At 39.7% G+C, this 15,172-nt stretch overlaps 1 protein-coding gene across 3 annotated transcripts in view; it reads left to right on the forward strand.

The window, feature by feature from the left end:
• ARHGAP15 (Rho GTPase activating protein 15) overlaps positions 1–15,172 on the forward strand; it is a 332,778-nt gene that overhangs the window by 301,917 nt on the left and 15,689 nt on the right. For all 3 annotated transcript variants that reach the window (XM_035331541.1, XM_035331542.1, XM_035331543.1), the window contains one exon: positions 7,057–7,162. In XM_035331541.1, coding sequence (XP_035187432.1) covers positions 7,057–7,162 — 106 coding nt within the window. The remainder of the gene's footprint in view (positions 1–7,056; positions 7,163–15,172) is intronic.

Consider the following 15,172-nt stretch of genomic DNA (forward strand, 5'->3'; position numbering starts at 1 on the left):
TGACGAGGGGCCCGATCCCACCTCTCACTGGTGGTGCCAAAGGTGCCGGTCACAAGGAGCGAAGTGGGAGTGCAGTCGGTGGGAATTCTGCCCAGGGAAAATGAACAACAGCTGAATAAATATTACAGGATAAGGCCCCGTCCTTGTGATCGTTCTGCGGAGGTTCCCACTCAGCATCTCAATTTTTGTGTGAGATGAGATGGGCAAAATGCATTGATCCCATGTCCCCGTGCATCCCTCCAGCCTGCTGCAGTTTCTCTCTGTCCTGAATCGCTGACCATCGCCAGGTCCCCGACGGACAGGGGCAAGGACCAAGGGACCCCAAGCAAAGCCCATCCTCAGCGTGGTGCCCTGCCATGTTTCCGCCCCTCCATGCAGCCAAAGTAGTGATGGGCCATCGCTGTGGTACGGCTGAGCACCTTTTGCAGAGCACCCATTGCCAAAAGAAGGGAAGGAAAAAAACTGCATATAAAATAAACAGGATTCCCAATTTCAAAAACATAAGTAGAGACACCCCAATCGGTTCAAGAAATTAAATTAAATTACGATTTGTGACCTCACAGCTGCTGTTTCTGCATCCGAAGGCAATTTTAAAAAGTGTGAGCAACTATTTGTGTTTCCCTGGAAAGGAGCGCAGGTTAAGCATCGCAGTGCCGTCTCTCTGCTGGCTCTAACTGCTGCTGGGGAGGTGCGTTACGGCCTCGAGTTGTGCATTTGCAGAGAAAATATCACACCGGCCAGATGCTCAAGTCTGCTCTTTCTGTGCAGAAAACCCCACGCACGGCGAAATACCGGGAGAGAGCTCGGCACATTTTTTCCGACGCTTGGTAGAAGTTAGCAGCGAAGCACGATCATTCCAGTTGGGATCAGACGAGCCATTAGCCATCAAAGTCCTAAGTCTAATTAACCCCCCAAAATTGACTGACAAAGATCATTCCTCTTTTATGCTGCCTAACTGGTTGTATGTACGCCGGGCATGCAGTACCTAAGTCAGATGCCGCTTTGTTATAATTAGGGCAGCAAATTTTGTTTTCTGTTTGGTACTTGCTGTTACATATTGCATGTAATGTATGGCACTGTTAAGGGAAAAAAATTGGAGTCAAAGTGCCTGGAAAGTTAGGTCTGCTCTGTAGCACTGTGAGATTGTTGACATCTGCCGAGGTTGGAGAGCTCAGTAAGCAGGAAATGGGGTGTCACTCTGAGTGGTAGTTTACCATTATCCTGGCATCCTAATGAAGTGTCTGCAGTGCACAGAGCTTCTGGATGGCATCTTAACGCACGGCTAAGCAAAAGCACTTCTCTCCTTGTCACTGTCATCCATCTGCCTGCACCCTACTGTAGCCAATGGGATGGAACCATGCTACAATGTGCTATAAGCCATTTAGAGTTGCACATTGCATAATCAGTCCCATCAAATATGTAAAAAATGACTATTATTGGTTATTTCCCTCAAACTCCAGCACCTGGAGTTTGATCCATTAAAGTTTAACTTTTTTAAGTGCTGCTTTTTCCCATTAATTCCACATATATTTTTGTTAAATGGGACTGAGTTGCAGACTCATTGTCCTGGGTCTTGCTAATGGATTGCAAAAGTTGTATGAATATTCATTGCAAACTCCACTTTATATGGCGTAGGATGAATTTATCAATTGCCCATATCGAGAGGTTTCATGCAATTCTCATTTTCTTTTGCAACATCTATTTCTGAGGCATTAATCAAAAGTAAAATCAATTTGGATCACAAATTGGTTATTTTCCTTATAGCAAACATTAGTTAGTTTGAATACTTTTTATAGATTTTTTTTAAAGCAAGAAAATATTTTACAATGTATCTTCACGAGACAATTGCCAGTGTGCTGCAAGTGATTAAAATTGGGACTTTTATGTTGCATACAGTAACATTAAAATATCCTGACACTGAAGGTGATACGGATAATTTATATATACGTATATATATATACACAAACATAAAAATCCATGTATTTTACTCGGCATGACTTTCAGAATGTGAAGACTTAGCAAATGAAAGCAGACTTTGGGGCAGTTGACACCCCTAAAAAATAAAAAATCAGCCCAAAGTGCACTGTCTTTTAAGTAAATTTTCATTTCCTGATAACACCAAAGCTATCAAGGACTAGGGTTAAGCATTGTGTGACAGGGCCAGCTTCTAAAATGGGCAGGAGCGAGATGAATTGGCTAAGTCGGGTGTTTATTTATACAAACAAGAGGGCAGAACATAATTTAGTTGCATCAGGAATTTTTCACAGACATTAAAACTATAGCAAACATAACAGCGGGGATGCTTGCACAGCAGCACAGTGGGGAAGCTCACAGAGCGTCTGCCCACACTACGGCTGGCTGTAGCCAGCGCCATAAGTCTCACAATTTCATTAGCACTCGAAAATCCACCTAACCCACTCAGTTCCGATTAAAAAAATAAAAGAGGGAGAGAGAAAGAAAGAAAGAAAGAAACCAAAAAAGCCCCAAACAAGGCCTGTCTTTTTCTCGGTAGCTGAATCAGTCGTGAGATGTTGGAAAAACTCTTGGCAGACAGCTTTTTGCTGTAGCAACAGTGTATGACGTTTTAAACACAGCAGAGATCTTATCCAAAAATGCAAAACAAGGTGAGAAGAGCCGTGTAAGAAAACAAGAAAACCATACTATTAGGACCAAAAATAGATTAGGTGAGAGATCAATAGTTTGATATTTTATGCAGAATCATAAATCATTGTTTTTTTTTCAGCAGTTCAGATGCGAGGCTTGACAGCATAAAAAGAAACCATGGCTCGTGATAAAATTAGGCATTAATGTGAGCCATAAATGCCATTTAACACTAAACATGCACAAGCAGCTGAAATGCCTGGTAAAGGGAAATGGGAACTATAGTAAAACTATACAAAGTAAGTCAGACATGAATAATGCAGCAGGTCTGAGGAGGGTCATGGGTCAGCCTCCAGTACCTTACAAAATAATGAATGCATGTCAGGTTAGAGACATACATCCCTTCCGAGCTAACGTGAGTTATTGGAGATAAACCTTGGACTTCCTGTTCTGAAACAAAGTGGCTTGTTGTAAACATCTACGTCCATTTAAAATTAATCATTAAAAGAAAGATTCAGTGGGATTTGCTTAAGTATTCTTTATGGACATGAGTGCTAAAGGTTACTTTCTTCATTCATTTTTACCCAGCCACTGTTAATGTTACAGACACGTCATGTTTTCTTCTATGCTCAAATGTTTATCCAAAGCTCATTTGCAAAAGCGCTTATATAATATTAAGTGTTTTTTCAATGCATTCTTCACTGAAATGTAAACAAGAGAGCATCTCCACCGTGTTTCTCTGTTAAAGGGAGCCAGCCCTATTTTTAAAGACAGTAACCCAAATTCTAAATATACATTCTATGAAAATATTACATAGAATACCATCTGCGATTCACTTCAGAGTATCTTGATCTGCTGAAATTATCACCTACATCTTTCATATTTTGCCTGAAAATGCAAAAAGGATTAAATGTCCTCTCATTCTTCCTTTTATAAATGTGATTATGACGACATTTTTCCTTTTGAAATCTTCGCAGGGAAAGAGAGTCTAACTTTCCAAAATAGGAATCTTCTCCAGAAATCTTCATCAATTTTCACAATAAAAGAGCACGATGAAATATGATATTATTTCACTTTATCAGAATTGGTCTCTTCCATTTCCTAGACTTAGCAGGAAAATTTAAGAGCTGTTCAGTGTTTTCCTGTCTTTGCACTGCGCGGTGCTAGGCTTCAGAACACAGCACAGAGGGCGATACCTTCTCCATGGCTATTTATACAAACCCATGTTTAAAGATTTTCTCCCTCCATTTGAGCATGGTAAAGAGACAACCTCAGGAAAAATAAAAAATAAAAAATTCCTACTTAGGAATCTGAAAGGAGAAAATTTCTATGAAACTGGGACTCGAGGCTTTACAGAAGGAAAGCAAATGCATAGGTATTGCAACTGAAACATAAGATCTTGCATCTGATCTGTTAAATATTCCATCAACAAGGTCAAGAGTAAAGACAAGCCCAGCCACTAAAACTGAAGCGAGAGTAGTCTTTAATAAAAAAATGAACAGTTTATCCTCTTCACTTTCTCAAGTGGAAAAACAAATTCTTTTATACTCGAAGAAAATCAACTGTATATAGCTTTTTTTTTTTTTTTTTAAGAAAAAAAAGAGAGAAAAAAAAAAACAACACAACAATATCAACCATTTTAATGAAAGAGTACCCAATATTTTCATGGAACTATAAAAGGGAGCGAGAATAAGTGTTATGGCAAAAAGCCTGGGCTCAGCAGCTTTGTGTGGGAAATGGTGAAATGTGACTGTGATTTATAATGAGAAAAGGTATCTACAACATACAATTTTCTACCTAGCTGCAAATAATAATTCATAGTGATGTCCCTTCCAGATAAAATACCTTTGCAATGTAGGACTCATGTGGTAAAATGATCATGATAAATGTCAGACCAGTGCAGGTAACGGCTTTACAAACCATTAAGATTAGCTGGCTCTTTTTTTTTTTTTTTTTTTTTTTTGATGATAACAGTAACCATGCTGTGACTCGATGTGGTAATAATATCTCAGTACTGATAAATGCCAGAGCCAGGCAGAGGTGTTTATCATTCCCAGTTCAGAAATGCTGACTAAAGTTACCACATGTTGCCTGTTTTTCTTCTTTTACAATAGACTAACAATTAACAAATAGGCTGATTCGCAAAATAATTTTATGTGAGATTTCTGTGGATTTTGTACTTTAGCACCTAGCTAAACCTCTCTTCTCCTCTATGTCAGTACCTGTGGCTTTGGTACATTGGGCCCTAAAATGAAGTTATATATCCTTGGCATTCTTTCACTAAATAATTTCTTCATAAATTAATACTGTTCTTTTTTTATTTCTTTTACAATTATATCTAATGAGATTCTGTTGGGAAGGTAATTACCAAGCTGATATCTTTGTTAATTGGCACAGTGAGCAGAGACACTTCCTTCAAAATAGCATGATAAACTTTTACTGTGTTAAATTTCCACACAACTAGTCTGTAATGGACAAACAGCGACCTGGTCTAGTGGGTGGAATCCCAAACCCATGGCATCGGAGGTGGAACTGGATGGTCATTAAGGTCCCTTCCAACCCAAGCCATCATTCTATGGGTCTATGATCCTATGATTTCCTTCTGCTGAGTTTTTCCCAAGATCAGTGTTTCAGTCTTACTGAAGTCCACTGAACTTTCATGAATGAAAATAAAATAAAATAAGAATTAAAAATAAGTTGAGTAGCTTTATTTGAAAAGGTGCAGTCAGCAACAGCCAGGGCAGCCCCAGTCTAAATATAACTTGTCTGGTAGTATCACAGCATGTGCACACACCATGCCACACAAGTAAAAAGCCATCAGAATTTGTCTTCATTTCTTACAATAAATTCACTTCTGCACATTTCAAGTCATTTTCGTTTGTAGTTTCAGTCATATTTCCACTGGACAGATTGTCCATAGGACAAAAATAACCAATACTAATGGCTTGTGGCAGAAAAATCAAGGGATGACTGGGTTTCAAGATTGTGGGGTCTTGTGCCGTTCAGAAGTTGAGGCTCTCTACATGTCAAACCAGAGCAAAAGTAAAATACACAGACACTGTATTCTTCATTTGTGTGTAACTTCATCACAACTACTGTCAATCGCATGACTTTCTATAAAGTAGATCCATGTGAAAGATTTTTATTTATTTTTTAACTGGAAAACAATACTCATGCAAAGTTCATGCATTGACTACTTTGAGCTTTTGTCTCTCATATATGTATATAAATCTTCTAATGATAGATAATATCTATGTATATCTGCATGTAGGAAGTATTATTCTCAAGAGGAAAAAGGAATAAATGCTGAGGAAAGAAAGAATGCTATCCTACTAATAACTGTAGCTTTTAAATGCAATTCAAGTGTTGGAAAATTTTGCTTGTTTTTATTTATTTATTTATTTATTTATTTTCATGGGAGTGGGTGGGAATCTTGGCATCAAGACACTAATCACCATGTATGCTTATGTGGCACTTACTGAATTACAGGGATTCAATCCTAAGGTAGCGCTAGGGTAATAAGAATATTAAAAAGCAACATATACAATGAATGATAGGTGATAATTAAATCATAGACTATAAGATCAGAAAAGAATTCTCAGGTTATCTAGGGCATGTAAAAAGCAAGATGTTTTCCCTACATCAGACCTACTGGAACCTTATCTAATCTGTAGCTAAATGAAAGCACAGTCATACATGATTTTGCTTGAGTTGCAACATCTTATACAAATCGATGCAAAAATCAGTCAAACCTTTTCCCCAAAACTATGAATCATGCAAAAGCTGGAAGGTTTATCTTAACAAAAAGGATAGCAATGTTCTTATCACCTCAAAAGACAGTTTAAAGCCCTTAGTTCTGCATTCTTTTATTGCTAATTGCAACTTTGAAATACCAATTTTTACCTATAGAAATTACAGCTGTGAGATGCTATAGGTATTAGAAAATAACTGCACTGGAATAGCTTTTTGAAAGAATTGATCACCAGAAGACATGAGTAAAAAGAATAGGAAAACATTTTGTATTCTCAATCTGATAGGGTACAATGTACAATAAAGGACAATAAGAAGTACATAGGAAGAGCATCTACCACAGAAATCGGATCATTGGATGAACGTAATTCCAAAGTGAAATTCCATTTAAGATATGGGTCTCTTACTACTCAGGGGTCTTAAAGCTTAGGATGACATTTCAATGGTCTAATAAAATAAATGAAAATCATAGAAGTATAGTTCTGTGAACCAGAAAATGCTTCCTTAAGAATCAGAGAGATTTTTAATCATTGTAAGTTACTCTTGCTCTCTATTAAGAAGACTGAAGGTATGATACATTCTGTTTTTAACCACATATTAATGATGGCTTTTCTTGTTAAGATACCAGGTAGAGTACTGTGCAAAATAATATCCTAATATGGCACTAAAAGTATTTTTTCTCTTTTTTTTTTTTTTTTCCTTTAGAAATCCCAGACAATGCCACTCGCATTAAAGCCATAAGGACCCTGGTAAAAAAGCTCCCTAGGCCAAACTATGACACAATGAAAATCCTCTTCGAGCATCTAAAGAAGTAAGTAGAACTCCAGAATGAAATAATTGATAATTTTAAAAGGAATGTGTGTGTGGTGTCCAAATCTTATTGCAAATGTCATCCAAAATACCAAAGATAATTACATTCTTTGGCAAAATGAAGCATGATTTATGACATCTATGCATATCCTATTTCTGCTCAAGAAATCAGTGTCTGTAAGCGAAAGCCCCAAATTTTTCTCTACTAGAACATGGATCAGTTGTTTCCTTTGCTGCAGTTAGGCACATCGGGATTACCATGAACAGGTATATTGAAATGGAAAATTCAGCATGTTACAGTGTGCAAGTTTGACTTTCCCCAGCCACAGAGTTTTGGATCCCCACGTTTCTCCATCCAGGTTGGTAATGTTCAGTTTGCTGTATGGTTCTCAGGATATGCTGAGGCATGTAGTGACAGAAAAATATTTACCTAAGAAAATACATTATGAGCTCTTGCACCTCCTGAGGAAAATTAAGACAACACAGAACATCTAAAAATAGTGATGTGTCTCCTAATGCTGCTGAGATACAACAGAGGCAGAGAAATGACACTGTGTGTATCCACCTTATAATTCCTCTGTGGTTTCCACAATCCTCCAGCTCAGTTTGCGAGAGGTGTCAGCCCACAGTCAACCCACAGTCTTATGTTCATCTTGGGTTTTCTTCTGTTTTGTGGCATTACCATTAAATAGTACACAGACCACGTGCTCACTCAGGGACAAACCTGGAGCTGTGCTGCTGTGCAGAAGTGGCAGACCACAAGATGGGGGCACATGAAGGTTAGGATGCTGTTCCTCCCCTCTTGGCTGTCCTGCTGTTGAGAATAACTACTGCCATTTTGGCACAGTCACTTTTCAGCCAAACAACCCTTAAAACTGAAGGGGCTAGGCAGGACTGAGGGCCCCATGCAGTCCCTGTACACAGAGAAGTATTTCATCCCAGGAATGATATAATGAATGAATAATAATGACTGCAAATAAAAGACTTCTCCAAGCTTACCATGAATGATGCCTTTATACTGACCATTTCTACTGCATTCTCCTGACATGTACACATAATAGATGTAGATCCTTTATCTTGTTGTGCAGCTTCCAGTTGAAAAGGAAGAATGAAGTCCATATAGCTGTGGGAATGTCCCCATTTAATTAAGCATAGAAGGATTTTAAACAGTCCCTAGAAGGACTGAGTTTGCCCTTGCAGAAAAACAGTTGTCTATGTATTCCTCTGATGTACCCTCCATGTGCATCCTCTCCTTTAGTGGGTTATCCAGAGAAAGATGAAAATTTATTACTGTCAATGGAGGAATAATAAGGGAAATTATTTCCTGGGAACAACCTGAGTGCAAGAAGTGGGTACACAGTGTCAGAAGACCTGTGCCATATACAAAATTTACTGCACCATATGTGGCATTGATCCTAACCTGAAGAAAGTTTTGTTACCATGTCTTAGGGGAAAGATATCAGGTATACACAATAAGTCTTTGATCTTATAGTTAAATCACTTGATTGAGACTCTGGAGACCTGGGTTCTGTTCTTGGCTTTGACCGGATGTTCGGTGTGACCTTGGGTAAATCATTTAATCTCTCTGTGCCTTGGTTCCTTGTTTACAAAATGATGATAATGCTTCCTTTGTCTGCCTTGGCTTTTTAAAGCATAATCTGTTTGGGACAGCAATTGTTTCCTGCTGCGTATGTATAGAACAACAAGCAAAACTGGACCAGGACTGGTGTTTTTTGGGGAAAAAAATACAGATAATGAATAGCAATAGTTTGCCGTGCATATATTCACAATACCTGGATTGACTACAACTCTGTAGAAGTGGTGGGAGGATGGCTGTACTGTATAAATAACCGTGTGCATGCTTACCAAGTGTCACTGCAGAAAGCGTAGTGAAGCCAGAGGTATACGGATGCAACACCATGGCACAGAGTGATGTTGGGCAGGAAGATGTGATAGTTAAGCCATTTGGAGCTCTGAGCATTACGGGTGCAAGCTTCTAAGTCTCTGTGAAGAAGGTCGGCCTTCTGTGTCACACCAACACATCCCCAGGGAAGGACAGGACTTTGCTCTGTCAGAATGGAAGCAGTAGCAGAATAGATACCGTAAACACCAAGAAACAGGGAAAAGCTGGTGCGTTGTCTTGAACTCATCAGTGGGGAAGCCGGGGGCCAGTCTGAATGGCCCCATGGCTCCATAAAAGAGAATAAAGAAGCATACGTACATAGTTAATAGTCACAAAATGTTTACATTATTAAACTATAAGCATTGTGCATTTGTGTAAATTAACCTAAGAAACAAAATTATCTGGCAGAGATCACAAGATGGAGAATTAGATCAATTTTAAGGAGGTTTCTAGGGAGTCTTTTCTTAGGGAGAAGAGGGGTGCCAATGTGCCCTGTGTGCCAGCCTCACCACAGACCTGCACCTTGTGCCACTGTCTTCAACCAGAGGGCTTGCCCAGTGTAAATCAAAGGACGTTCAAGATTCCAAATATTTGAAAAAAAATAAAATAAAATAACCCAGACAAAGCAGCTGATGAGAGAGTCTGTGAGAAAGGCCTGGCAGCAGGGATTAACACTGGTGCCATATATCTTTCTTGAACCAAGCCCTCTGAAGCTGCAAGAAGTGGCTGCGCGGTGTACGAAGCCCACAGGAGGGGGATTAAATGCAAAGCCTGGGATTGCAGTACCTGTTCTTTTAAGTATTTTGCATCTGATGAAAAAAGTCCCCTACTCATCTTTTCATGAAATGTTTTCTATCATATGATACATAAACAGAAGAGAAAAAATAAGGGGCTGAACAGAAATGCTGCTTACCTCTTTCCAGTCTAATGCCACAACAAATTGTTTCAGGCTGAAAATAATCGAGACCAACTATTAGGTTTTTAATACCTCTTCCTGAAGATGACCAATTCAAACAAATATTATACCTTAAATAGGAAAGAAAGAAACAAACAAACAAACAAAAAATAAGTAAGGATTTTCTCAAATAAAGGGCTACAGAAAACAGCCTGTTCTACCTGGGGATGTTTAGACAGCATTTACCTGCTGTATGTAGTCCATATGTTTTTGTTGCATGCATTTGTGAAAACAGAGCCACCCTTCCTCAGGACTGGAGCCTCTCCTGTTGCTTATTATGAATGAGCTAAACACAGCTACCAGATAAAAGTGACAGACCCTTCTGGTCCCATTTTGCAGGCACACACAGGCCATCAGACGATGCAGAAACCTTGCTCTGGCTCTGTGCACAAATGTGAACAGAGAGCAACCCATCCCTGCCCAATAAGTCAGTATTTGTGCCCAATAATTTACTCACACGACTATAATCCAAGCAAGCTAGAAGGAGGCCTTCCCCCTTTTTCCCACTGTGTGATCAGTGCCCAACCTGCTTTCACAGCAACATCTTCAGGTAGCTGTTACACACCCACTGGGAAACTGAGGCACGAGGGGTTTAAATGAATTAAATACTTGACATAAGCCAGCAGTACCGTCGGAAAAAAAAAAAAAAAAAAAAAAAAAAAAACTGGATGGTTTGGTGTTTTGTTTCTGTTTTTTTGGTTTTGTTTTTGGTTTGTGGCGTTTTTTTGGCATGTTATTTGTTTTTTGTTATTTTTATGGTGTTCTTTTTTTTTCTTTTTTCTTTTTTTTTTTTTTAACAGAGGCCTCTGCAGAAGCACAAAATCCTCTTTTTTTTTTTTTTTCCCCATCCCCAGTGCAAGAGGCAGTGGGGGTGAGGAGGCTGCCAGCACCCTGGCTGTGTCCCCTGCACCGTGCTCCGAGCTGGCGCGGGCGGCCGCAGCTCTGCTCCAGAAGCTGTGTGCCTGCATTATCCAGCGCTGTGCCTGAGCTAATAAGCTGTGCTTATTAATGTTAAATTAATGAATCTCAGCCTGCTCTGCTTATTAGGTTGAGCTCCGTGCCACCGCGAGGCAGCTCTGCGGCTCCCAGACCCGAGCTGTCTCACATCTGACCAGGCTGGAGCACAGGGCAGCCAAGCTCGGGTCCGCACGTACCCATCCGTGTAGACATCCCTGCAAGGGGATGCACTGCAGGCAAAAGGCCCTCTCATGCTTATTATTTTCCCGCACAAAAGCAGGATAATACGTGTTATTTACCAAAGTATGAAATGGATGTTGAAATAATTAAACGGGAAGATGGGGCCAGCCTGACGCTACCGCCTCTCTCCCTTACGTGGAAAGCACTGAACCCAGATGCCCAACTGTGGAAGATATTCTTCCAGCAGCAGCATCTGCCTCCTTGGCAGGCACTTCAGGCAAGTTGTCTGGGGAGCTCTGCAGTTGCCTCTTGGTCTATCACGTGGATCTGTTACTGTGGCCTATCTGGCTGCCTTGTCCGGGCAGAAGCCAATTCCTTTTCATTCACCTTTGAATCCAAGAAGCTCCATTTTTGTTTTGCTCCATTTTTCCTGTGCAGCAAGACGTTTTCACATACCATCCGGGCTTTCTGCCCTTTCAGAGAGAGAATGGCTATTTCCTTTCTGACTGCCTTCCCCCCAGAATTCGTCACTCGTAACTGCTTGTATCCACTTTGCTGCAAATAAGCTCCTCATCAAGAGTAGAACTAATTATCCAAGATATTCCCACTTACCGCAATATTCTGTCTAAGAAAAGTAGTAAGTATTGCAAGACTCATGCTTTAGCTGTCTTTCCCCCCATGTCCATTGCTTCATGACCAGAGAAAGCATCCCAGCTGAACGACTGAAGCACGCACACCCCTCAAAGCTTGCAGCTTCATTCTGCAGAGCACGGGCTTTTTTTGCAAGCTACATGCAACTAAACAGACTTATTTCTACCTATTAAAGATTCGGGGGGGGGGGGGGGGGGGGGAATAGAAAAAGCTATGCATAGACAGAAGCCCACAATAGCCCGCACAGCAGGCAGCGATGACAATGTGATGACAAGTCCAGCAGCAGTACCCAGAGTTCTGAGGGTAAATCAGAAAATAAAGTTATAGCATGGCAGCCAGTAATGCTAAGCAGGGGACGTCTGCAAACTTTTTTTTTTTTTTTTAAGTTGGTGGAGGAAAACTGTAGCAAACATATGTGATTTTCACTTACTAAGCTATGTGTCATATCAGCAGTTTCAAGCAGTCTTGTATGTTAAACCCAGGCTCGGGAGAACCCTTCCTCCACATGGCAGAAGAACAGATTACGTTAAGAACTGTACAAGCCTTTTATTAAATAGAAATAGAAGATAAATAAACCAGGTAAAAGTAATTTAAAAGAAAAAGCAAGATCCAGAATAGAAGGTCTATGCAACACATTTCTATGTGGGGAACCTCAAAGAACTTGTGTGAAACTACGACCCAAAGTGTACGATGGGCACTCAAATTTTGCTCCTGGAAAAATGCCCAGATTCAGGCATGTGCAGAACGCCAGAGTTCTTAAATGAAGGCATGAGAAGCAAGTTATGTTTCCTGAAATTATATCCTGAATTGGATCTTTCTTTAGAGTCAGCCAGCTCATGAGCTGCTCTTGCTCTTCAGCAACAGGACAGCAACAGGGAGAAAAGCTGAGCCTTGTTCACACACTTAGGGAGCAGCTACTGGAAATGTGAAGAGGAGAAGTGTCCTTTCTGAGCTGATCGAGTGGGTGGTTGGCCAGGGAAGGGAGGCACTCAGGTATCCTGACTGCCATTTGAAGATTTACATGAAGCAAATTGATAACTTTCTAGCTTGAGAAGAGCAAATGTATATTAAGACATGCTCTTGCGCACATGCTTTTCTCTGTTTCAGCTATAGGAAAGTTTCAGAAAGGGGCTGGACCAAGGCCAACATTTGTCCCATTTACTGCAGTTTCCTGGGGTTCATTCTGGGGGAAAAGAGAAGAGAGAAACCTATTTCTCTTTGCTGAAATGCATAGTGGTCTACTAAACTTTCCCCTTGTGAATTAGTGACACAAGCAAATGTGCACCAAGCCCCAGTGTGCACAGGACAGGAGTAATAACAATTACTGAATTAAAGGCAAAAATGAAATCTGGTCTTCCTGGAGCACCTTTATGCATTTTCTTTGTGTTCACACTGGGGGAAGGTGCGTGCTGCAGAGGTTTCTGCAGTCATGCCTTGTCCTTCCTGTGCAACAAGAGAGTTTGCAAAGTTCACCCATTCCCTGAAGAGTACATTACAGCTTAGTGGCTTTAAAGAGAAAAATAATGAGGATTTAAAAGTGCATTTTCACCTGTGCTTCCTATTTTCACAAACCGTATTTAAAATATAAACCCTGATTTTCATAACAATCAGGCAAATAATTACGCTTGGTACTTTTCAATGCTACCAAGCTTCAAAATGTACTGCACTGGTGTATCAGCAAATAACAGAACGATAAAAATAATTAACATAGTTTTAATTTAAATATTTATGATATGGTTGACTCTGTGGCTGTACAGCACCATTGTGCTAGGTGCAGTACACAAATACGGAGAGATAGAGCCCCTGTTTCAAAGAGCTGCCATTGTTCACTCCACATTACTCAGTATCAAACGATCTCAAAAAGCTTTTCAAACATTAATTAAATCTCAGAACTTCCTTTTTCAGGTCAGTAAGTTTTATTATCCCGGTTGCATAGACGGAGAAAGTGAGGAATGAAGAGGGTAGGGCACTTGCCCATGACTACAGAGCGAACACTTCTCACTTCCACTCTCCGCGTCCTCGCAGCTCCCCCCAGCCCCTCCGCATCTCCCAGCGTTTGGCCATATGCACACCCTGCACACGCCTGCATATGGACAGCACATCCCAGGGAAGGCCAGTTACTGCTAAGTGCTCTTCGGTTAATAAAGACCATGTGAGAGCCCTGCTTCTGGTTTGCACTCACACAAGCCTCAGCAAAATATCGCTGGCAGAGTTAATTTATGTGATTTTGTAACCTCTTAATATTGCTCGGGGTGAGCGTTCTTTTCAACTCAAATGGTTTTTGTTGCTGAAAATTAAGAATGCTCAATTCATTACAAAAGGGCTTTTTCACCCCCTTCCCCTTTTATTTATTTAATTATGTATTTATTTATTTATTTTTATATTTTGAGAGACTGAGCCCTATCACATTAATGTCCAGAACCAGGTCATCAGTGGGTAAATTCCAGTGCTTTTCTTTTTTCTTTTTTTTTTTTTTTCTGACTAAAGATACAGGATTTTTCTCACAATAAGGCTGTGAAATAAATAATAGGCTTGAAGTTTCTTAAGATATTCATTGGAACTTTAAAAAAAAAAAAAAAAAAAGGCTTTAATGCCAAAATGTCAGTGTTCTGTGCAAAATAATTAATATAACACAATAGGATCTATTCTACTATCGATTGAAAGGGAATTTATGCAGGTAATTCATTAAGGCTAGTGGGAGTTTGGCATGTAAATCCCCAGCACTTTGATGGGAAAACAGACCCTGATGATTTGATTTCTACTTTTTTCATAAGCTATAAAAAAACATGATTTTCAGTGGGAAACATATAAACAGAAAAAGCAAATACCTGAGCAACTAGGCCAATGGATGCCGCTGTTTTGTGCGACTTCTGAAATGACATTAGACAAAATAATTTTTCACACATTGCAAAAGATGGAACAATCATTTCAATCACTGTGTTAAGAGAATCAATACATTTTTTGCTCTCAGAGAATGGTATTTTACATTCCAACATTTCCAGGTTATCACCTTCATACATCTCTTTTTCTGGTCAAGTGCATGATTAGTACTTTTGACAGCATATTGGCCATTTTCTTATGAAGATCTACAAATTCTTGTAAATAAAAGCCAATCTGAAAAAAAAAAAAAAAAAAAAAAAGAGCAAATCTGTGGACTGGAATGCACCCTACTTGTAATGGGAACAAAAAGCTGGCAATGAAATATAAACCTAAATCACAGCAGAATGACCTACTTTAAGGCATTTGCCAAAGAGACAGTGTTTTAGACAGCTCCTCTGAAGTAGCGTCTTTATGTCTATGCCATCTGCAGATTTATTATTGTGCTTTAGAAAAAAAAAAAAAAAAAAAAAAAAGAAAGAAAGAAA

Source organism: Oxyura jamaicensis, chromosome 7 (assembly GCF_011077185.1).
Source record: "Oxyura jamaicensis isolate SHBP4307 breed ruddy duck chromosome 7, BPBGC_Ojam_1.0, whole genome shotgun sequence".
NCBI classification, from domain to species: Eukaryota; Metazoa; Chordata; class Aves; order Anseriformes; family Anatidae; genus Oxyura; species Oxyura jamaicensis.